General features: G+C 48.5%; 2 protein-coding genes across 3 annotated transcripts in view; both read right to left on the bottom strand.

Annotated features, from left to right (window-relative positions):
• The window catches only part of USP43 (ubiquitin specific peptidase 43), a 44536-nt gene extending 36795 nt beyond the window's left edge, over positions 1–7741 (bottom strand). The window contains exons 1-2 of one of the 2 annotated variants that reach the window (XM_084863910.1): positions 6985–7741; positions 2167–2298 (exon numbers count right to left, since the gene is read on the bottom strand). In XM_084863910.1, the coding sequence (XP_084720036.1) occupies positions 2167–2298; positions 6985–7509 (657 nt within the window). In that variant the 5' untranslated portion in view covers positions 7510–7741. The remainder of the gene's footprint in view (positions 1–2166; positions 2299–6984) is intronic. The other variant, XM_084863909.1, reaches the window with a different exon arrangement.
• A 2125-nt stretch (positions 7742–9866) lies between these two features.
• CFAP52 (cilia and flagella associated protein 52) overlaps positions 9867–23684 on the bottom strand; it is a 36710-nt gene continuing 22892 nt past the window's right edge. The window contains exons 9-14 of the mRNA XM_084863928.1: positions 23377–23525; positions 20915–21060; positions 17451–17602; positions 14617–14719; positions 11173–11284; positions 9867–10304 (exon numbers count right to left, since the gene is read on the bottom strand). Of these exons, the coding sequence (XP_084720054.1) occupies positions 10129–10304; positions 11173–11284; positions 14617–14719; positions 17451–17602; positions 20915–21060; positions 23377–23525 (838 nt within the window). The 3' untranslated portion in view covers positions 9867–10128. The remainder of the gene's footprint in view (positions 10305–11172; positions 11285–14616; positions 14720–17450; positions 17603–20914; positions 21061–23376; positions 23526–23684) is intronic.

Genomic DNA, 23684 nt, shown 5'->3' with positions numbered 1-23684 from the left:
GCCGCATGTGGCTCGCGAGCCGCAGTTTGCCGACCACTGCTCTAAGACAGTGTTTCCCAAACTTCTCTCATGATGAGAATCACCTGGTGGAGTTGTTAAACTACAGATTCCTGAATCGCAACTAAGAAGTGCTAAGCTAGAATTTCTGGGAACATATAGGTAAAATTGTATACTTAACTAGTGCTCTAAGCTTAGAATCTGTGTTTTAGCAACTCCACCAGGTGATTCTCATCATGAGAGAAGGTTGGGAAACACTGCTCTAAGCTAACCTGCTGTGTGCGTCCACAGGAGAGAAAAACGGGCCCTCTCTGCCAGGGAAAGCAGAGAACCATTAAATCACAGAAGAAAGAGGTCGTTTCCGTACACCTCGCTCTATGGCTTTTGTATGTTTTGAAGCTGAAATAACCTCAAAGAGAAAGCTGTGCAGAGTTACAGAGAGTCAGTCCCTTTCCTTCTGGGAAAGGGAAAATGAGGTCTCCTGCCAACCCATCCCAGCAGTCTGTTCCCTCCCTGCAGCCCCGGCAGCCGGGCCTCTGCAGGTGGCCCCGTTTCTCACCGCAGACCTCACGGGGCGGCGTGGACCCCAGACGGAGAAAAAGGCCTTGCCTGGTTTGAATCAGGTCAAATTAAGAGCTGGGCAGGCTCGTCTCTCTGGCCAACAGCCTCCCCTGCTCTTGCCTGTCACTCAGGGCCGGGAACAAACCTGCAACCCAAATACATGCATGCCCTTGACCAGAAATTGAACCCACGACCCTTCCATATGCGGCCGTCACTCTATCCACTGAGCCACACTGGAAAGGGCTGCCATTCATTCTTTACTAGAGGCTCCGTGCACAAATTTGTGCATGGATGGGGTCCGGCTGGCCCACCCCAATTAGGGCTATCAGGTGGGCCAGCTGGGAGGAGAGGACTCGGGAGGTTGGCTGGCTGACCCCACCCCTGATTGGGGGCAGGGGGCATAGACGGGGGAGCTGGAGGGAGGGGCCACAGGCAGTTGGCCGGCCCCACCCCCTGGTTGAACTCCTGGTGGAAGGGACAATTTGCATGTTAGCCTTTTATTATATAGGATGACTGATGGGCTCCAGACAAATAATGAAAGGATGGGAAGGTGATGGTTGAAAGACTTAAAACACTTCCAAAGGGTGTTTAATTCACAAGTGGGATGGGAATAGTGTCCAGATTTAAAAAACAAAAACGGGTAAAGCAGTTCTCGTGGCTGCATCTGGGTCACTTTGAGACGCAGTAAAATGACGTGTGACTGGTTATTTACCGCATCTTGTGAGCCACGTTTTAAATGACAGCGGCTTATTCACGGGTATTGTTATACCCTGGCTCCCTCATGGTGTAGTGACTTCACTGGCTTTTAACTTCTGTGAGGGAGAGGTAAAAAAAGAGCGGGAGAGCAGAACCAGACATCCACCCTTACGAGCAAAGCCCACCGAGCGCACGCTGGTGGCTCCATGAGCTTGGCTCTGACACGAGTCAGTGCTTTCTCACGCCCAGAGGACTGGGGTTTCCCCGCCACCTGGAAGGCTAAGCACACACATGTAAAGATCATCCATCCTGTGTCTTGAGACCAAAAGACTGGGAATCCCTGCTCTGTAGGATGCGTAGCTGAGAAAGTGGTGGCACCCAGGGCTGCAGGTGCACACACTGATGCACGGAATACTGACAACAGGCGATTTTTCAAACGGAAAACCTCTTGGGCCTGTCAGTGGGATTAGAGAATGGAACCACATCGGAGGAAGTGCATCGTCTAAGAAAGGAGCTAAGAGCCGAAACAGGTTTGGCTCAGTGGATAGAGCGTTGGCCTGCGGACTAAAGGGTCCCAGGTTCGATTCCAGTCAAGGGCAAGTAACTTGGTTGCGAGCACATCCCTGGTAGGGGGTGTGCAGGAGGCAGCTGATCAATATTTCTCTCTCACCGATGTTTCTCTCTATCTCTCTTCCTTCTTTCTGTAAAAACATCAATAAAATATATTTTTTTTAAAAAAGAAAAAAGAAAGAAAGGAGCTAAGAGAAAGGTGCGGGGACCCTGCTGTGTGCGCGAGCCAGGACACGCAGGGATGCAAGACTCTGGAGTCCAAGGTTCAGTTTGCAGGAGCGGAGTAAATATTCAAGCGGAGAAAAGAAAATCAGGGACAATGTGTTGTTTCGAGGGACTGACCTGCGGGGACCCTGGCCCTCGGGACGAGCCCTCCGAGTCCTCGTGCACCCGGTCCAGCAGCCAGAGCAGGAACTCCAGGGCGTCGTGCTGGGCGTGGCCCTGGAACTGGGCGCCGTACTTGGAAACAGCATTCTGAAAGGAGAGGAGGAAACCGGAGGGTCGCCCTGGCCTCCCACCACCCAGTCAGGGCCCATCCACTCCAGGGCCGCCAGAGGTCCTCAGCAGTCTTTCCTGCTAAAGTGTGCCCTATGGAGCTGGGTCCCAGGTGCTGTCAGGGTTTTCTGTACAGAGAAGGCACCTTGGTCTCCAGAAAGACTGCTAACGGAAGTCCTGTCTGGTCCCTGGGGAATAGTTTGATTCTGTTGACCATCTGTGACCATCTGTCCTCTCTTGATCACTGGGCACCTGCTCTGTCCGTCTGGCTATTGACACCTGCAGGTGCACAGCTCCTTGCCTTCGCCTCCCTCAGCGATGTCCTTCTCTCCCATCGCTTCAATCTCTCTGTGAGTGACCACCTGGCAAAGGGAGGCGGCCTCCCTCAAACACCTTCAGCATGCACATGGCTCTGGCACTGCCTCTTCTCCTACGTGTGAAACCGAAGTGCAGACTTCTCTTCCTACGGATGATTGTTTTCAAGCTTCATTCCTTCATGAACTGTTCACGGAGGGCCGACCATGTGCACGGGGACACGGCAGTGAGCAGGACAGGACTCCTGCCTCCGGGACACTCCGATTCCCTGCTCCCTTTGTGCTGTCCTGTTAAACTGTGTGACAGCTACGTCCGTGTCTGTGCACATGCACATTTCTGCTTTTTAAAACTTAATTTCAAAGGGTAACATATGCATGTACTTTAAAACAAATTCAAAAATTTTTTTAAAAGGACAGTAATGAGGTGTCTTCCTTCTACTCATTCTCAATCCCTGCATACCCCTCCCCACAGGGAGGCTGTTCTCAGCAGTTTCTTAAGCACCGTTCCAGCGTTTTTTTGTTTTGTTTTGTTTTTGTTTTTAATGCTGAGTGTAAGCGAAGCCTCCTGTCTGTGTGCGCACACAGTACATGGCAATCTGTCCAACCCTGAGACTGAGATTCAGGCATCAGGCCTCTTTGCCCCCACCCCCTCTCCCCCCAACGCTGTTCTCTGCTCACACCCAGCAAAGGGGCTGGTCTGAGCAAGGCTGTGGGCCCAGAGAAGCCTCGCCACTGCCAAGCAAATCCAATGGCCCGGGCTCTATTCTTTTTCTTTCGTTTAATATTTCCTTGGAATTTAAAGGAACTTGAGGATGGGATGAAGCAAAAGTCAAGATTTCATTCATTGAAATGCTGGTGCTGAGCTTATATTCCAGTGGCACTGGTCTGGCTCACTGGATGGTCAAGTTTGGATCCTTCCCTCCAGCTTCTGTGCCCTTTGTAGGACTGCCAGACTGAGCGAATACAGCGAATCATAAATAAGCAATAAACAATACATAATGTTTGTAGTATAAATATGTCCCATGCAATATTTGAGATACATTTATATGAAAAAGTCATTTGTATCTGAAGTTCAAATTTAACTGGTGGGCATCATGTATTTTATCTGCCACCCTCCAACCTACATCCTCAGTACCATCACCTCATGTGGCCCCTGGGGAGCAGCCGACCCGCCAGCTGAAAAGCTCTCCAATCAGCTCCTCCTCTTCATGTCCGTGTCCCCTTTCAGACCCCCTCTCACACCTCCACCAGTCAAGCATTCTGAATTCTGGCTCCCAAATTCGTGCACTGGGCCTCTATTATTGTAATATAAATGTATCAAACCAATATGATGTACAGTAGTCCTCTCTTATGCTTGGTTTTGCTTTGCATCATTTCAGTTATACAAGGTCAAGCAAAGATCAAAAATATTAAATGGGAATTTTCAAAAATAAACAACCTATAAGTTTTAAATTGCGATCCATTCTGAGTAGCATGAGAAATCTCGCGCTGTCCTGCTCCATCCCGCCTGGGACATGAATCATCTCTTTGTCCAGGTCCCCACGCTGTATGTGCTCCCTCCTGTTAGTCTTAGTGGCCCTCTTGGTTATCAGATCGACAGTCTCGGTATCGCAGGTCTTGTGACGGTTTTTTTTAAAGGCAGGCTACAAAGCCAGGATTTCCAATTGTTTGCATGTGCTTTGAAGCACATCCATGTTTATTATGATTATCTCTAGAGATGGCTGTCTCTAGTGGAGTTCCAGATCATTGTTTACATTTTTGAACTTTTCAATTTCTTATAGCATACACATAGTTAGCCATAGCATCAGAAAAGCAAAGTATTATGGGTAATGTCGTAAACAGGATCTTTTTGATGTATGTATTCATTTGCTGTTAAAACAAAGAGTGGTCCTGCTGTGTGTGGGAGGGGAGGGGGCTGGGTGACTCAGGGCTCAGGAGGGGGTTGGGTAACTCCTCTCAATTTCCTTCCTTCCTCTGTCTGAAGCTACAAATCCCTCCTGAAGACCAAACTCCTGGATAAAACCTTATGTGGCTTGTCCCCAACCAATTCGCCTTTCACCCCCAATCACATAGGTTTTCATTAATTCATGTAACCATTCATTCATTCTGCCTAGCTCCTCAGCCCGTACCTCAGTGGCAGGCACTTTCAGTTCCATTCCTCAGCTGACCCTTTGTTCCTCCAAAACTCAACTCAGTGGTTACCTCTCCTGGGAAGCCGTCCTGCCCCTTGACACTCCCCCTCCCCAGTCATATCACAGCCTCCTGCCAGAACTGCCACAGCTCCCTGTATTTTTATTTTCTAGCACTTCCCACCAGTTCTCACCATGTGCCTGGGTGATTACCAACCATCACTCCCACAGACTGTAAGTTCCTGGAGGGCAGCCCCAGAATCAGGTTTTATGCTCATCACTCGCATATCCCATGCGCCTGTTACAGTGTCAGGACACTCAAGAAACACTTGTTAGATGAATGAATGAATATTTTTTCATCTGTAAAATAAGAGGAGCTCACCTAGATTTCAATCAGCAACATTTAAAACCCCGGATTCTGCTGAAACCGGTTTGGCTCAGTGGATAGAGCGACGGTCTGCGTACTGAAAGTTCGATTCCGGTCAAGGGCGTGTACCTCGGTTGCGGGCACATCCCCAGTAGGGGGTGTGCAAGAGGCAGCTGATGGATGATTCTCTCTCATAGATGTTTCTAACTCTCTATCCCTCTCTCTTCCTCTCTGTAAAAAATCAATAAAATATACATTTTTTTTAAAATGGATTCTGGGATCCTCCACTCTCTCCAAGGCTGGTTAACCCAGAAAGTCCCAGGAAACCCGACATTATATCACCCTCATTGACATTAACAACTTAATTATCCTCCCATTCCCCAAGGCTCACCAGGAGCTCCTAGGCCTTCAGAGTTCCAGAACGGGAGACAGAACTCCTGGTGAGTCACCAAGGGTGATTAGTAATTTGGAAGGTTTTTTCCAGGCTACTCCTGGAACCGCTCCCATCCCTGCAGGAACTGGATGAGAATGCATCTGGTATGAGAAAAGTACACAGAGGTTACCATCCTCCCTCCTCCTAGGTGTCTGCAGGTGAGGAGGTAGAATAATAGAATAATAAAAAGTTCCTTCTAGGCACTGTTTTAAATGCAGTACATATAACTCAAACTCCACAAGGTGTGCTGTAATAAGGCAGGTACCATGTGACAAAGATGTTAGCCAATGCTGCTATGGCAATCACCTATGTATATAAAAGCCTAAGGGACCATTTCACAGATGAGGAAAGCTGGGGCACAGCAAGATTTGGACATTTGCTCAAGGACACAAAGCTCCAGAGATCTTGCTCACGATCACCATGCGATGTTTCCATAAAGAGGTATTAATGACACCAGTTTGACCCACTGATTCTGGCAGCCCAGTGCCTCCCTAGAAGAAGCAGGAGAGTGGAAGGTGGGGCTGGGCATCCCGGTGGGTCACGTGACGAGGACTGCTTTCCCAGGCTGACACTCCATAGCTGTGATGCTTGAGGAATGAACTCTGACAGACTCCCTCCTCCCCCAAGAACGACCATCGCTAATCTATGGGGAGCTTCGGCTCTCCGCCCAGAGCTGTGAATTTTTTAAAAAATATATATTTATTGATTTTTTTACAGAAAGGAAAAGAGAGGGATAGAGAGTAGAAACATCGATGAGAATCATTGATCAGCTACCTCTTGCACACCCTCTACTGGGAGTGTGCCCGCAACCAAGATACATGCCCTTGGCCGGAATCGAACCAGGGACCCTTCAGTCCGCAGGCCAACGCTCTATCCACTGAGCCAAACCGGTTTCAGCAACTGCTGTGGATTTTTTTAGCAGGAAGCAAGCCATGTGCATCAGTTTTATCAGGAACTCCTGAATCCAACTGGGACCCCAACCAAACGCCCCGCTTTCACCCCGGGTGAAATGACACACAGAACTTCCAAATAAAGCCTCACGACCTGCAGCATCCCCGGCGCGCAGACCGGGATCCCGGGGACAGTGGATGCAACCCCGGGCTCAGGCATCCTAGGGATTTCATTCGCACTAAACAAATGTTTGCTGGGCGGAAAATAAAAATTAAAAAAAAAAAAAAAAGGCTCAACACACTACTCAAATCTGCCAGCTCCCTCCATTCAGCCCTTAAAATACCTGGGAGGACTTAGTTCACGAAGAAAACGTGTGCGAGCTCTGGCACTGCAGCAGATGAGCTCCAAACCAGGGCGGCCACCCGCGGCGGAACCGGCCAATGCCATCTAAAGAAAGCTCCGGGAAAGCCCTTTCCGGACGGAGCACTCTCTTTCCAAGAAGCGAAACCAGAAGGGCCGGGCGCTGCCTACCTTGAACTCGGCGGAGAGCTGGGGCGTGTATTCGCGCGTCCAGAGCGCGCGCACCAGCGCCGCCAGGTGCCCGGTGACTTCGGCGCGGCCCGGGGCGGCCCGGTAGCGCCCGAGCGCCAGGAACTCGGCCAGCAGGTCGGTGTTGCTGAGGCACTGCACCACGGCGTTCATGAAACAGGTGTTGCCGTGGTTCTTCAAGCCCAGCGCGCCCGGCGGCCGCGCCCCATCGCCGGCGGGGAGCGGGGACAGGGGTCCGGGCGCGCGCTCCTCCTCGGGACTCCCGAGCGCGGCTGGAACCGGGGCCGGGGCCGGATCCGGGGCGCAGGCAAAGCCCCCCTCGCCGTCGCCATCGCAGGGTCGTGGCTGGGGCTGGGGATCGGACCGGGGCGGCGAGTCCTCGGGGCGGGAGCGGCTGCCCAGCGCCAGCAGGAAGCGGCTGAACAGGCGGCGCAGGGAGCGGCGGCGGCGGCGGGGCCGGGGCGCGGGCGGCCCCCCTGCGGCCGCGCCCCCCGGGCCGGGCTCCATGGCTCCCGGCGGTGCGCCCCCCCGAGCGAGCGCTGGGCCCCCCGCGGGCCCGCGGCTAACAGGCTCCGGCAGCCCCGAACCGGCGCCGGGCGGGCTACCTGCGGGCCAGGTGAGTGCGGGCCGGGCGGGGGCGGAGCCAGGCGGGGCCACCCCGCCCGGCGCGGGAATCCGGCCGCAGGTCCCGCCCCGGGGCAGCGCCGGCCGGGCTCCCCGCCCCCGCGGCGCGACTAGTAATGAGACCGGAGTCACCGAGGTCACCGCCCTCCTCACTCACCTATTATAAACCTCCAGGCCTGAGCTCAACCTCTGCTCCGCCCCTCCCTGCCGTCCAGCCGCGGAAGGAGAGGAATGGTACGTTTGAAAGCGCCTGGAAAACTGCAAAGCCCTGGCTAGTGCTAAGTGTCTGGACATTGGGTCCAGGGGAGCACGTTGAAATGGGAAAAGAGCCTTAAACCGGTTTTGCTCAATGGATACAGCGTAGGCCTGAGGACTGAAGGGACCCGGGTTCGATTCCAGTCAAGGGCATGAGCCTTGGTTGCGGGCGCATCCCGGGGGGGGGGGGGGGGGGGGGGGGGGGGGGGGGGGGGGGGGGGGGGGGGGGGGGGGGGGGGGGGGGGGGGGGGGGGGGGGGGCGGCGGGGTGTGCAGGAGGCAGCTGGTCGGTGTTTCTCTCTCATTGATATTTCTGGCTCTCTATCCCTCTTCTTTCCTCTCTGTAAAAATAAAAATAATTTTTTTAAAGGGGGGGAGACTCCCCAAAGGGCAGACTCTGGCGCGGTGAGAGGCGCGCAGCGGGGAGCGCTTTTGTGCACCGCCGGTTCCTCCGCGGGCTCCGGTGTGCGCGTTCACGTGGCGCCACTCCTTCCAGTCTGTAAGCTGGGACGGGTGGGGGTTGCAGAGCCTTTCCCCGGCCGCCACCCTAGGACCGGAACTGGGAGTTGCGTGTAATAATAACCCAGCTGGTTACGCTTTGCTTTTTTTAAAACTACAGACTAGGCTAGAATCATTTCCCCAAAACTTAGGAGACTGTCATTTGTTTTAACTGGTGGAGAAATGGACTCAGAGAGGTTAATAATAATACAATAGACCGAGGTCACAAAACCCATGGGTTGGACAAATGGCACTCCGCCTGGGCCTGTGGACTGCCAGCCCCACAGGCGGACTCTTTCCAGCCTCGGCGCGGTGCAGTGTTTGCTTATCAGGAAGTTTTCTGGGTCTCAGACATTCCACCTAGGCGCTCACCTGCTCATTCCTGGACGCATAATCCTTGCTGAATTGTGGCCCAATCAGAATTCAGCGGGCCTGGCCCAGCCCTTGATTGCCTGGGTAACTGCGGGACTCCACTCACTTTATCCTGTAACTGTCAGGTTTATAATTAATCAGGCAAAATGAATTTCTCGTGGATCTAGCTTAAAAAGAGATTAGTCGTATGCATTATTGCATCAACGCCCTGAAATGTTTTTATTTGATAAGTGATAATCATTTATTAAATATCCTCCTTGATAAATGAAACAGGCAGCAGAAAATCACTAAATGCAAAAAAAAAAAAAAAAAAAAAGAGCATTAGTTAAGGGTAAGGAATAAGGAATATGCTAAGAACAAAAGACTGTACTGTGCATTGGGGCCTCTGTGTTTCCGGAAAATGTTTACCCGGAAAGAATATACGGTTGGATGATCAATACACAAGATCCAGCCCCTCACCCTTCTGATGGTCAGCTCAGAGAAAGATTTTATGGCCAACTCCAGAAAAGCACCTATGAAATGTCATCCTTGATAATCACCCCAAAATCCTCAACAACACATTTTCTTGGAGAAAGCCCTGTAATTCACGTTTACCTCTCTCCGTGTTAGGAATTCTGCTTTCATACACTATTTCACTTAATTCTCACAGTAACCTTTGGAGCAAGATTTTATTCTTGCATTGCAAAAGAGAAAACAGTGGCTCAGAGAATAAAAACTAAAAAAAAAAAAAAAAAAAAACTACCCAAGATCCAAATTCAAACACAAGTCTTGCCTGTGCAGCTTGACCAATGAAATGCTGATTAAGAAGGGGAGCCCGCCTCCTTATTTTTAGAGGACACCAGCAAAGCCATTTGTGGCCGAAACCAGTTTTGCTCAGTAGATAGAGCGTCAGCCTTCGGACTGAAGGGTCCCGGGTTCAATTCCGGTCAAGGGCATGTACCTTGGTTGCGGGTGCATGCCCAGTAGGGGACATGCAAGAGGCAGCTGATCGATGGCTCTCTCTCATCAATGTTTCTAGCTCTCTATCTCTCTCCCTTCCTCTCTATATTGCCATTTGTGGATGTAGCAGAGGATGGGCTGTGGGCTCTGCAGAGTCCTAGAAAAGAGACTATAACAGGAAACCAACCACTGGAAGTTTATTCACAATACAGATCTTTAATTACAGCTTGGACAAATTATCCTCGGACGCATTTCCATTTTAATATACAGCTTAAGGATGTCACATACATTCCATAGAGGAAAGGAGAAACTTAAAGAGGAAATATTTGGAAACTTACAGGTAACACAAACACACAGATGTGAGACATCAGAACCAGGGAGTTATCTCAGCGCTGTGGTCACCGGAACCGGCCCCGATGCTGAGTCAGACCTCCCACCTTCAGGTGGTGAATGGGCACTTCCACCGGATGATGGCTCCGTCGGCACTGACGCTCACGATGTACTGATTCCCGGGGCTTATCCGCAGGCGCGTGATGTTGCCACTGTGTCCAACCCCAACGTGAGTCACTTCACCCTCGTTATAATCCCAGACTTTGACCATGTGGTCATTTCCACCTGAAAAAAAGACATGTATGTGGCATGGCTATCCTAGAATACAGAGAAGCAGCCCTCATCTCAGAGAACTGGACCATCTTCAACACGTTCCCCCTGGGTCAACTTCCAGAAAGAAAACCTGTCTTTATAGTAATTCTTCCTGGTTATAGAAGTCTCAGTCTGTTATAGTTAATTTGGGGGGGGGGGGGGAAGAATGCAAAGCGGTGACATCACCCTTGGTCCCACCACCCAATAGCACCTTGGTTCCGTGCCTGCCCATCTTCTCTCCGTAGCCTGCAGGTACACATTTACATCTGTGTATGTGGCAGGGGCCACACCGTGTCTGGTTTTATATACTGTTTTCCGTAAATGTGTTGATGAAACTTTAATTCACTTGGGACTTTTAATGTCCTGAAGAATCAATGAGCCTGGCAGGAGAGGATACGGATGTTGTTCCAATGGGCGTGTTGTGTGGGAAGTGCCCCCTGGAAATACTGGTTTAAAAGCCTGGCATTGAAGACTTCAGCAGGAAAGAACAGAACAAGGCACCGTGGACAGCCTGGGCCATTTAAAGTCCCATTCCCATCATGAAGGCCCACCACACACACGCACACGCACACACACACACGCACTCGCACACATACAGGCCAGCCACACAAGGCTTTGCTGCGTTTCTTTGTGCCCCTAAGGCTCCTGGGCAAACGTTTCCTCGCACTAAAATGGAACTTTTTCTTTTTGCATTTTTGTTTTTCCAACCACGCTTGCTGCAGGGCTCAGGCCGAGTCAAACCATGTTGCCCTTTCGACCCTTTTGCGGTCCCTTCCAGGGAGCTCCATGTTCCCGCCCCAGTCAGTCAGGCTTGGTGTTCCTGTCTGACCCCGGGACTGACCTGTGACAAAGTGCACTCCTTCCAGGGAGATATCCATTCCGTTGATGGACCCAGACAAGGAGCCTTCTATCTCTCTGATGACGGACCCGTCATACACCTCCCAGTAGCCGATCTGGAATTCAGAGAGAGAAGCCTTAGGCGGAATTCGGCTCGGGGGAATCATCCACATCCAGGCGCAGGCTAACCAACGGCGGCTCTGCTTTCTGTGGAAGGCTCTGCTGTATATAGAAGGATGCCATGCCGGCTGAGATTATAAATAGGCTGAAGGGGGGTGGGGGGTGTGCAGAAATCACGTTCATATTTTTAGTATCGGTTTTTAAATTTGCATCCTATTTAGAGAGATATCAATAGGCTGAAAGCCCAGATGGTGACAGAAATGCTTTTGATCAGACAGAGCAGATTGAGTCTGAACTGAGCTGCAAAGGAAAAGGCAAAGGCCACGGCCTGCACTTCCCCGCTCCTGCTGTGAGCGCCCAGCCTGGGGGAAGGGAAGCGTTTCCTTCCTTCCGCTGGGATGAGGAGCCCAGCCTTCCGGAAAAGTCCTGGAGAGGGCCAGGCCTTACCCCGCCCTGAGTCCCAACTTTCTGCTCTGCCTCCAAGCAATTAAGCTTTCCACGGGGCGGGGTTTTAAAGACAAACTGCTGCTATAGCCCCGCCTCCTGGGGAGGGAAACGAGGCTAGGGGTCGAAGGGGAGGGATTGTGGGGGGGCGGGGGGGAGACAGGAGCTCAAGGAGAGAAATTGTTCTCTAAATCAGTGGTCGGCAAACTGCGGCTCACGAGCCACATGGGGCTCCTTGGCCCCTTGAGTTTTTAACGAGCCACATGCGGCTCTTTGGCCCCTTAAGTTTTTAGCAAAGGCCCTAATTAAGGAGTACCCTAATTAAGTTAATAACAATGTACCTACCTATATAGTTTAAGTTTACAAAATCTGGCTCTCAAAAGACATTTCAGTCCTTGTACTGTTGATATTTGTCTCTGTTGACTAATGAGTTTGCCGACGGCTGCTTTCTTTCTTATGGACGGATGTTACACTTTTGGACTTTGAAACATAAATGTACAGCCTATTTGAAACTCAAATTTCTTTCTTTTTTTTTTTTTTTTTTTTTTTTGAAATTTCTTAGGACTTTATTATTCTTTGTTGTGAAAATACAAATAAAGTTTCTCTCAACCTAAAGATATTTTCTACATTATATTAAGTAATATTTGAGTATATATTTACTTCATATTTTATAGCTAGTAATGTATAAATTAATTGGCCACTGCAAAGATTATGTCAAAGTATTTGATCACTATTGAATTCATGCTACCTATTATATTTATGCTTACTTTTTCTCTTATTATTTGAAACTCAAATTTCTTTCTAAAGAAAGAGCCCTTGGCTAGGAATCAGGAGTGTGAACTTGGGCATGCATTTCACTCCTCTCTCTCTCGGTTTCCTGTTGATGGAAACTCGCTGTGTTCCAGTCATTGTGCAGGGAACCTATAATCCTCTGAGTCTAGCTAGATAGAAACTGTGTAGGAGAGATATATATGGCAGTATAATTTCATCTGATGTCTGATCGCTTTAAATAAAGATCTCCTTTCACAGGCAAAGCATACAGAGCTAGAAAAGCAGGCCAAGAATCCTTGGCCTCAGGAACCACACCCATATGGGTCCTTTGTTCTTGGTTACCAGTGTTCTTGGCCAGAGAAGTCCTAGCGGGCCTCTCCTGGGAGTTCCAGCAGGCCTCGGGCTTTCCTGGACACCCCCCACCTGGGACGGTCTTCCCTGAGACCTGAGCATGGCTGGGTCCTTTGGTCACTCGGGCCTCGGCTCAGATGTCACTCCCTGAAGGAGCCCTGCACCGACCCTCTAGCTCACATGTGTCAAACACAAGGCCCGCGGGCCAAATCCAGCCCACCAGGTCTTGCAATGTGGCCCGCACCGCGCTGTCATCACTGCACTCCGCTGTCAGTTTATGACATTGTCAGTTTATGACTGTTCAGTAAACCATTCGGCCCGCAATTTAGGCTGGATTTTAGATTTTGGCCCCTTCTCTGATTGAGTTCGACACCCCTACTCTAGCTAAAGCAGCTTTCTCCCTCCCAGCCACTGTCATAGAACCCGTTCTATTTTCTTTCCCTATAACTTGTTCTGTTTCCTTTTTGCTCTTTCACCATCTCACATCATCCTGCTCACTATTACTCATGGCTTCTTCATATGTTTGTTCACATGTGTACCGTCCAATTCCATCCCCTCCTGCCCCAAATAAACATATAAAGTAAGTAAGTGGCATGACGGCAGGAACACTGTCATGTCCCTAGCACTTAGAATAGTTTTACAGATTTGTGATTTAAACATTCTGGTAAAAAAAAAAAAAAAAAAAAAAAATTCTAATAAGAGGGAAATAGACTGTTCATACATTAAGACCTAAAATATAGTAGTAAATGTCACACTCATTTAGAAAGTTAAGGAACCATCTATCAAAGCATTGATAGTGACATTGCGGTACGCTCCCTACTCTCCACCCACATAGGCCGTAAGTCAAACAGGATGTGAGAGGATGGCAGGTATAAGCCAGTTTGAGACACAAAGAACTAGCAAATCCTGGATAGACCAGGCAGCACTTCTGGGGTTTTTATGAAAAAGTACCTTTGGGCGCTAGTCCCCAGTCACTTGGGAAACTTACACAGGTGAGAGCCCCACTCCTAGAGTCCAATTTGGGCGGTGTGGGATGGGAGAGGCCCCGGTAGTATTGTTACTCCTACAATCTTGTCATACGTTGAACTCACCGACTTTCTCTGGGGCTAGGAAAAGATAAACACGCAACCCCTCTCTTCATTGATCTCAGAGTCTGAATGAGAAGAATCCGAATCCATTCATTGGATGTACAGATCTGATAGGATCTGATCTGGCCAGCAGGGCGGATGGCACTCCAGCATCCTCGCCCCTCCATGTGCCTCTCTGCCAAGCCTCTTACTTCTCCAAGGAGAAATGTCCCCCCAAAAAGGACCGATCTTCACCGGAGGACATGCGCTCTCCAACTTAAAAGATGTTTACTGTATTGACGAGGCAGAGCGATGAGAGGGGGTGAGGAGCTCTAGTGTCATTCCACCTGAACTCGGTCAAAGTGACAACTGGTCTGGGCCTCAGAAACTTCCTAATGATAAAAACCAATGTGTGGAGTATCCCCCCTGGCGCAGGCACCTGCTGTTAGCATTATATGCGAGCGTGACTTTAATCATCACAGAAGCTCAATGAGGTTGGTGGCACCCTCATTTCCATTTTACAGAAGAGGAAGTGATGGTACCAAAAGATGACACAGCACTTTCCAAGGGACACGCTGATCAACAGCAAAGGCCATCCCTTTGCACTGGCGTGTCCGGAGCCTGCACTCTCGGCCGCAGCCCTGTGCTCTTCTCTTGTGCCAGGAAGGTCTCAACTCATGCCACGAGTGCTTTACCTTCCTGTCGGTCCCACTGGTGATGATCTGGAACTCTTCAGGGTGGTAACAAACGCACTTGAATAAGGTATTGGCCAGGATCATCTGAATCCTCCGAAGACGTCTGAAACATAGATTCAAAAGCTGTAAACCTCGACTTTCTCTCCCCTGGAAAACACGTGTTTACCGTTCAAACTGGATTTGGTGCAAGCTTCGATTTAGGGTTGGTTCATTCATTCTAAACAGATGTCCTGTGACTCTGCCCACTCCACTTCTACATCCCTCCACTACACAGAGGGGGCAGTCAGGAGATGGGGGGGAAGGAGGAAGGGGTGGAGAGGGTTTCCTAAAGACAAAGCCCAGGGCATCATGGGATGCCTCGGGTTCTAGTGAGAAGGAAGTAGGAGGCTGAATGGGAGTGCATCTGCTGTCTTCCACACCATGCCCTTGACTCCTGAGGCCCCGTTCCGCAGTGAGGGGCTCCACAAGCTGAGTGCAAAGTGCGGGGGAGGGCTTTGGAAATGGGAGATTGTTGGGCCTTGCCTGTGGGGTTTGGATTCAGTGGGCTGGGATAAAGCCCACAGACCTGCATTTTTAATCAGCATCCTGATTGACTCTACAGTAGTTTGAGAACCACTGCTTCAGGTACTGTAGCAAAAATATGTAAATTAACTTCACCTTCCACCGGGGAGGTGGCTGGGTGGCCTGTCTCACTGGCCAGGCTCCACTGGGTCAAATAATGTCCCTTCTGCACAGTTTCTTCTCATTATGGGAGTTTATAAGCATGGGACCTGAACTGAGCATTTCCAAAGATTTGGGCACAAATTAACCAAATATTTCTGCTACAGAGCAAGGAGGCTTAAAGCTTTGAAGTGGTCACAAACCATCCATGGAAAGTAGCGTAGACATGGCCTCCTACCGTGTTTTCCTGAAAATAAGACATCCTCGAAAATAAGACCTAGCGCATGGAAAGATAAGACATCCCCTGAAAATAAGACCTAGCGCAACTTTGGGAGAAAAAATTAGTATAAGACACTGTCTTATTTTCGGGGAAACAGGGTAGTTATACAGTATTTCCCCGTGGGAAGTGCAGGTGAAGGCAACACCTCCCTCAAGTGTGGTCCTGGGCCAGCACCAGGGGCCTCATTTGGGAGCTTTTACAAATGTGAGATCTCAGATGATACTCTAGTGCAGTGGTCAGCAAACTCATTAGTCAACAGAGCCAAATATCAACAGTACAAGGATTGAAATTTCTTTTGAGAGCCACATTTTTTAAACTTAAACTTCTTCTAACGCCACTTTTTCAAAATACCAGGCAGTGGTATTTTGTGGAAGAGTCACACTCAAGGGGCCAAAGAGCCGCATGTGGCTCACGAGCTGCAGTTTGCCGACCACGGCTCTAGTGAAACAAAACATTTTAACAAGATCCCCAGGTGATATGTATGCACATCAAAGTTAGAGATAACACAGAACCCAAAGAAAGAGGTGTGCTTTGGTTTTTGTTTTATAATCTATACTAATAAAAGGATAATATGCTAATTAGACCAGGAGACCATCCAGACATCCTTCTGGACAAATCAGGCCAGGAGCCAAGGGCAGTTGGTGGTGATCAGGCTGGTGGGGGGGTGGGAGGGGGAGTTGGAGGCAAGAAGACCAGCAGGGGGGGCCATTTGGGGGTGAGCAGGCTGGCAGGGGGGACAGCTGGGGGCAAGCAGGCTGGCAGGGAGAGCAGTTGGGGGTGATCAGACTGGCAAGGAGGGGCAGTTGGGGGTGAGAAGGCCTGTGGGGGGTGGGCAGTTGGGGGCGAGCAGGCTGGGGGGGATAGTTGGGGGTGATCAGGCTGGCAAGGGGGGGCAGTTAGGGGTAAGCAGGTCAGCTGGGGGGCAGTTGGGGGCAAGCAGGCTGGCAGGTAGAGAGGTTAGGAGCGATCAGGCAGGCAGGCAGGTGAGCAGTTACAGCCAGCATTCCCAGATTGTGAGAGGAATCCCAGATTGGAGAAGGTGCAGGCCTGGCTGAAGCGACACTTCCCCCCTCCCCCACCCCCGTACACAAATTTCATGCACTGATCCACTAGTGTATTAAATAAAATGTGTCCTGCCTTTGCCTTTAGTTCCCACTCTCTTCTCTCCAATCAAGAAAATGTTATATTCTTTTGCTCTATGTATGTGTCTATCTCTCTATCTTTTCCCCTATACTTCAGTATCTCATGCAGTTATAAACAAAGGTGAGGCATCTTTTTAGTGGTAGAGAGATGCTTGGCAGGAGAAGGTGTTGGTGGAACAGGGTCTAATTCTCAAAATAAACACAGAAAAAAAATGCTTATAGTCCAAACATACCCTTGAAAATGCATTGAATTACTCCAACACTAACATTTACATGCTTTGGTCTCGTATAGGGAGACCCTGAGAATGAGGCCAACTGAGGGAAGAGCAATTCGCCCCTACCCTGCTTCCTCGCCCCCCCCCCCCCAAGGCAGGCTCACTCTGGGCTTGACTGGCCTGCACGGAATGACCAGAGGAACTGCCTGCATTGCCTAAGTGACTTCCCTTCTCCCTTTGGGGGAACTCTTCAGAGTCGAGTGAGTGTGAGTTAAATCACGCTTCACTGTGTATATCCAGAAAGCGACTTCCCTTCCTGCCCAGAAACCTAACACCCAGCTCCTCCTGAAAACGATTCCATTTCTACTGGCATCCGTGACCAGCCATAGTGATAAATGGCTTCTGATGAACATCGCTCTACTGCTGCCTTAAGTAAGATGTCTATGCTTCCTTTGAATCTTCTTTCAAGCTCAACAAAATGATGGCATTTGTTGGGTGTGTCAGTGCCACTCAGTCCTCCCCATCACAGGTACCTACACAAGGTCCCAAATGATGCAAGTGCCATCCGTGCCGGCTGAGACGCACTCCTCGTCATTCCTCTTCACCCGAATGCAGGACACGGAGGACTTGTGCTCCTTCAGGACCTCCTCCAGCTTCTGGGTCTGGCAGCCTATCTGCCACACCCTCACCTGGAAGCCACAAAGCACAGGCTCTCAATGCACACCTGGGTTTTTGAAGGGATAAAACAAATTCCAAGAACTTGCCCACCTCTGTTCTGCTCATCTTCTCCTCCCCTTGGTTGAGTGGGGTGGGAGTTCGGAGTTGTAGGCCGATATTCTTCCATGGAGCCAAGAAAATGCTCCCAGTGAGCTTGCACCTACTTCTACTTTCAGGGCTGAGAAATGTATTCAATTCCTGCTACTAAAAACAACAATGCAAGGGCTGCTGCTCACCCAAGGGAAAGACCATAGCTACTCAGTTCTTCTGCGCATTGCTCTCAAATGTCTGGTGCTGGGGAATCTCATGGGTACTCAGAGCCATATTTAAATTTTCACAACAGCTGCTCAATTTTAATCATTTAAAAATCCATGGGTCTTCACTCCACCAAGGCCAATACCCACTTTAAAAAGAATTTTTATTTTAGAGAGAAAGGAAGGAAGAAGGAGAGAGAGAGAGAAGGAGAGAGAGAGAGAGAGAGAGAGAGAGAGAGAGAGAGAGAGAGAGAGAGAGAGAGAGAGAGGGAGAGAGAGAGAAAGAGAGAGAGAGAGAGAAATATTGATGGGAGAGAGAAAAACATTGATTGGCTGCTTCCTGAATGCCCCCTATTGGGGGAGGAGGGGTTGTCAAGACTGCAGCCCGGTCATGTGCCCTGACTAGGAATCAAACCAGTGACCTCTTGGTGCCTTGGTCCATGGGTCTACGCCCAACTAGTGACCCACACTGTCCGGGCCCTACTTTTTGTTTAAAAAAAATACTTAATATCTCTTTGCTATCCTGAAGTGAAATTCATAGATAATACAACTACCTACATACAAATTTTCAAAATAGTTCGTATAAAGTACTAACTATAATAGAAAAGGAAAGTGATTTAGTTATTATTGTATGTCCAATAATGGATAAGTGCTCTGTTACAACTGTACCTGAAAACATAATAATATAGTCAGATGTTTATACATTCTTATAAAAAAAATGAGAAGAGCAGAAACTATTTCATGTAATATAAGGATGAAAGAACAATAGTCTAGGTCAGTGGTCAGCAAACTGTGGCTCTCGAGCCACATGCGGCTCTTTGGCTTCTTGAGTGTGGCTCTTCTACAAAATATCACGTGTGGGCACGCAAGTACAGTGCGATTGAAACTTTGTGGCCCAGAAGTGGGTTTTCGGCTCTCAAAAGAAATTTCAATCGTTGTACTGTTGATATTTGGCTCTGTTGACTAATGAGTTTGCAGACCACTGGTCTAGATGGACATGACTAAAAGCTGGTGTTAGGATAAGTAAGTTATGTGTACCTGATGAGAAGAAATTAACCTAAATAAAGAAAAACATTCTAACCGACTTTCTCAGTAAAGAAAACTAGGAAGCATGAGGTATCTATCCCAAATGAGCTGAGCTGTATGTTTTTTTTTTACGGTGTCCAAGTAATATCCCGAGGTTAAGATGTGGGATGGGATAACAACTTTTGCCAAAGGAAAAAAAAAAATCTCCAATCTTGAAATCCCACTACATGCGGAGGCATACATGTGGTCTCTTTCTATGTGGTGGGTCCTGACCAAACAGCACCAGGACCAGAACTTTGGAGGTGCCGGGCATCAGCCCTTGAGTTGTGGGGTTGCAGGGGTGGTTTGGGTATGCTTGTGGGGAAGGGGATAAAATGGTGGGATTAGGGTCTTCACAACTCAGACAATGGCCATTAACCAGGGAAAATGGAAGTGCTGAAGTATGTCAGCAACTGCTGCATTCATATCAGTGCACAACTGCTGGCCAGCAGCCCTGGTCTGTGGTACTTCCCAAGACCTCAAAGACTGTTTTTTGGAAGGGAAGTTCTGAAATAGCCTTGGGGAATGGCGGGAAAAGTGGACATTGCCAGAAGATTGCTGAGCAGGGCAATGACTGGGGTGTGTCATTTCCTCCCGAAGCTCTCAGCTCAGGTTCAGGAACCTTGAACACAGATGGTCTGGTCCAAGCCAAGTGTGGGCATTAGCCGGGCAGATGACACAAACGGCTGAGGGAGTAAGCAAGGAAGCTGAGGATGTCAGCAACAGTGTGGGAAGGGAGTCAAGCCATGAGGGTGGTGACAGGCAGAGCCCAGAAATTGTTTCTGATTGTCCCTAGAGCACCTGAAAAGTGTCTGGTGCAGGTGGACTTGGGCTCTGGATGGATATACACACCAGAATTGGAAGACTTAATACAAATAGAGTGTGAAATAGCTCACTGATAGGAGTACTGTTATATTCACATTACCACAGGAAATGAAGCACAGAGAGGTCAAAGAACACACCCCAGTTCTCACCGCTGGGACGGGGTGGAAGTGAAATCAGAGCGCAGGCAGCATGACACCAGCACCTAAACGCTCAGCCACTCATCTGTTTGGCCCGAACCCTACTAAAGGCTACATCATCATGTGGTGTCTTTCTGCTCCCCGATGTCATTCCTCGGATAGTATGGAGAAAAAGAAGGCAAAGAAAATGTCCCATGTCAAGAAAGGGAAGGCTGTGGGATAGGAAAACAGCTGACGAGTAAAGGAGGGAGACACTGAGATGAATGTCTGAGTGAGAGATGCCATAGGCTCATCAAAATGATGGAAGGAAGTGTAATCATTTCAAAATAATGGTCAAAACATCTGGGAAGTTTACAGAATTGATTCTAAAAAAAAAAAAATAGCATCTCCTTTAAAAGATAAGATGAAGCCCTGACTAGGTGGCTGAGCTAGCTGGAGAGTCATCCTGTACGCCAAAAGTTTGCAGGTTCCATTCCCAGTCAGGGCACATACCTAGGTTGCTGTTCCTTTCAAGGTTGGGGTGCAAACGGAAGGCAACCGATGGATGTTTTTCTCTAACATCACTATTTCTCTCTCTCCTGCTCCCTCCCTCTCTCTGTCTCTCTCTCAAATCAATGAACATACCTTCAGGTGAGGATAAAATAAGATAGATAAATAAAAATTAAATACATGCATAAAAGATAAACTAAAAACAATTTAGGTAACTATGGTCTTTGAAGGGAGGGAAACAAACATGTATTCCAAAGCTCAGGCAAAACACAACTGGATTCATAGCTCAATTCCATACAGAACACTTTCATGTCTGTATCTTAAATGTTCTTTCTGAGAACACATGTATTTATATAAGGATTTATATTCTTTGAATTTAAATTTATGGTGTAGTTTAGGGTTTCGTCAAAATTTTAATTTGGTCCTGTCTGACTCGTAGAGCAGGTTAAAAAAAATAAAATCAAATAATGAGGCAGTCACTCTAAATTGAGGGCTATTTTTAAAAAGACTCTACCTCCCCTTCCCCACCGCCACTGATGATCCTTTTACAGTCACTGGTGGTAGTGATGGCCGTCACGCCGATCCTGTGGGCATTGTTAATGGCATACATCAAGTGGCCTGTCTCCGGAGCGAAGGCTCGGATTTTACCGTCATCCCAGGCTGGCATGAAAGGAAAACAAAAGGCAGGCAAGATCAGCACATAATACTCTCTCTGCAGACTGTTGCTCTCCTAAATCATGAGGGAAACTCAGGACTGGGGAGCAGTGGTGGTGATGGAGGAAAGGCCAGACCCCACCAATTGTCAAGAATCCCATCACCTTTTCCCCTGACTCCCCAAACTGACCACACCTGGCTGAGGAAATGAGTGGCCTTAGTTGAATCTGCCTCCATTGACACCCCACTTCAATGGAGAGAAGTTGGAATGGGGAGGAAGGAGGGAGACCAGCTCCCACTCTCCCACGAGCTGCAAAACTTGTACATTCAACTAGCTGTTGGATATAGCACCGGGGTTGTATAATTTAGCATCCCCAAATAAATGTTGGCTTATCACTCCTCCCACATCTTTAAACCCTGATGTTCTTTCCTCCACTTCCTCCATCTCCCCCAGTTCAATAAAACTTGCCATCCAAGAACTCAAGCCAAGAACTTCTGAGTTATTCATGATTCCTCACTATTCTGTCCACCCAACATCTAACTCATGGGCAAGTCCCATCAGCTCTACAGTTAAACACTCTGAACCTGAACTTATCCACTGGGACCACCTATACCTAAGCCATCAGCGCCTCTCTCCTGGGTTATTATAACAGCTTCTTCCCTGGCCTTAAACTCTTGCTATCCTACAATTAATTATCTGTGCAGGGGTCAAGGCGAACCTCTTCAAATCATGTTACCTCCTGGGATCAAGAACTTTTAAGACCTTCAACCTTCTCTACTACCACTCTCCCTGAATGCTGACCCCAAAATTACCTACTAAGATCAAGACACTCTGGTCATATTTTTAGTCCTCAAGTACACCAAGCTATTTCCCACTTCAAGGTCTTTGTTCTTGCTGTCCCCTCTGACTGAAATGTTCTACCCCCACATGTTTAAATGGCTGGCTCCATCATCGTTAGTGTCACCTCTTGACCTTAACAATGTTAAATAGGATGTTCTCGACAGATCCCATTTCATCAAAAACTTGAGGAAGTAAGGGGGAGAAGGGGGAAATCATGGGGCTATCTGGGAAAGAAACATTCCAGGCAGATTGGACAGCTAGATCAAAGATCCTATATGCAGTGTGTGTGAAGAACAGCAAAGAGAAAAATATGGCTAGTGGGGGTGACTGGAAAGAGACAAAGTCAGAGATAAGAAGGTGAAGGTTGGGGAGGTGAGAAGGTCATGTAGGGCCTTATAGGCAATTTCGGGGACTTTGTACTTTATTCTATAAAAGTAAAATACCCTTGTAGCCTAGACATGGCACGATCTGACTTTGACTTTGAAAGCAGACTTCTGGCTACTGTGTTGAGCATAGACTGAGGGAGAAGGGTGGTGGCCAAGGGCAAAAGTAGGCAGACCTGGTAGGAAGCTATGAGGGCAACCTAGCAGAGAGATGATGGTGACTGAGACAAGGGTGAAGATGATGAGAAGTGATGGAATCTTGGATATACTCTGAAGGGGGGATCACTAGGGGCAAATTAATGTGGAGAATAAGAGAAAGAGGAGGTGATGATGACCTGAATGTTTGTTAGCTTGGAGTGTAATGTAAGCCAGGAACTCCTGGTGGCCTCTGTGTGGAGAAAGAACATGCCCAAGGGAGAGGCCAACATGGAGGAAACAGAGCCAAGAAAAGAGGGATGAGATGGGTTTCTCATGTCACTACTTGACTAGCTACGGCTAAAGACCCACTTGACTTTTCACTGATATCAACCACTGGGTCTACTTTTTGACGACTGAGGGAAATTTTACACGGGATTAGAATAATAAGATATTAAGAAATTATTATTTGATAGGAAAATATTATTATTAGAGATGTATACTGAAATATTTATAAATGGAATATTGTTATCCCTACAATGTATGTTAAAATATTTTGGCATAAAATAACCAAATTAAAAATAAATTTCCTTTGGGATATAATTTAAAGTCAGGATTTTATCCCTTGAACAACACAAGAGGTTCTTAGCACAAGTGCCTTGCACTCAGTAAGGGCTCAAATCCATTCTGTAATTGAATTGCTAAATTTCCCTGCTAGAGCGAAAGCTACATGCTGTGTGTAGCAATTTGGGAGAAGAGAAATGTGGTACTTCCTAGCTCAGAAAGTCTGCCAGCTGGAAGGGTATGCCAAAAGAGAGGCTAGATTAGAAACAAGGAGCGGGTGGGTAGGCAGCAGGAGGCTGTCTCAGGTTATGCACACGTAGAAACTAGTGTATGATGAGAATGACAAGATCCAGAGCCACAGCCAGAGCTGGACGCCACGTTTTAATCTGTTGACATTACCAGAAATGATGCTCTTGCCGTCTCTCATGAAATCAATGCATTGGCAGGTCATGTTGGGTACGGTGATCCGAAGCAGCTCTCTGTTGGACAGTGTATGCCACACTCTGATGTCTGACTTGGCACAGGTGGCAAATAGCTCAGCAGTGCCACTGAAAAGAACCCAGCAAGAGAATATGAGATGCAGCCATAAAAGATGCACAGTGTTTCTTAGATGTATGTTTGGCACTAAAATGTGTTTCATAGGATAGCAGAAAAGTTGCCTTTTAGGTACCAATTATCTCAAGGCCTGATGGTCTCAGAGGTTTCTT

Source organism: Pipistrellus hanaki (genome assembly GCF_964339955.1).
Source record: "Pipistrellus hanaki genome assembly, chromosome: 16".
Taxonomy (NCBI): domain Eukaryota; kingdom Metazoa; phylum Chordata; class Mammalia; order Chiroptera; family Vespertilionidae; genus Pipistrellus; species Pipistrellus hanaki.
The sequence above is the reverse complement of the archived record's forward strand: the minus strand, read 5'-3'. Positions and strand labels throughout refer to the sequence as shown.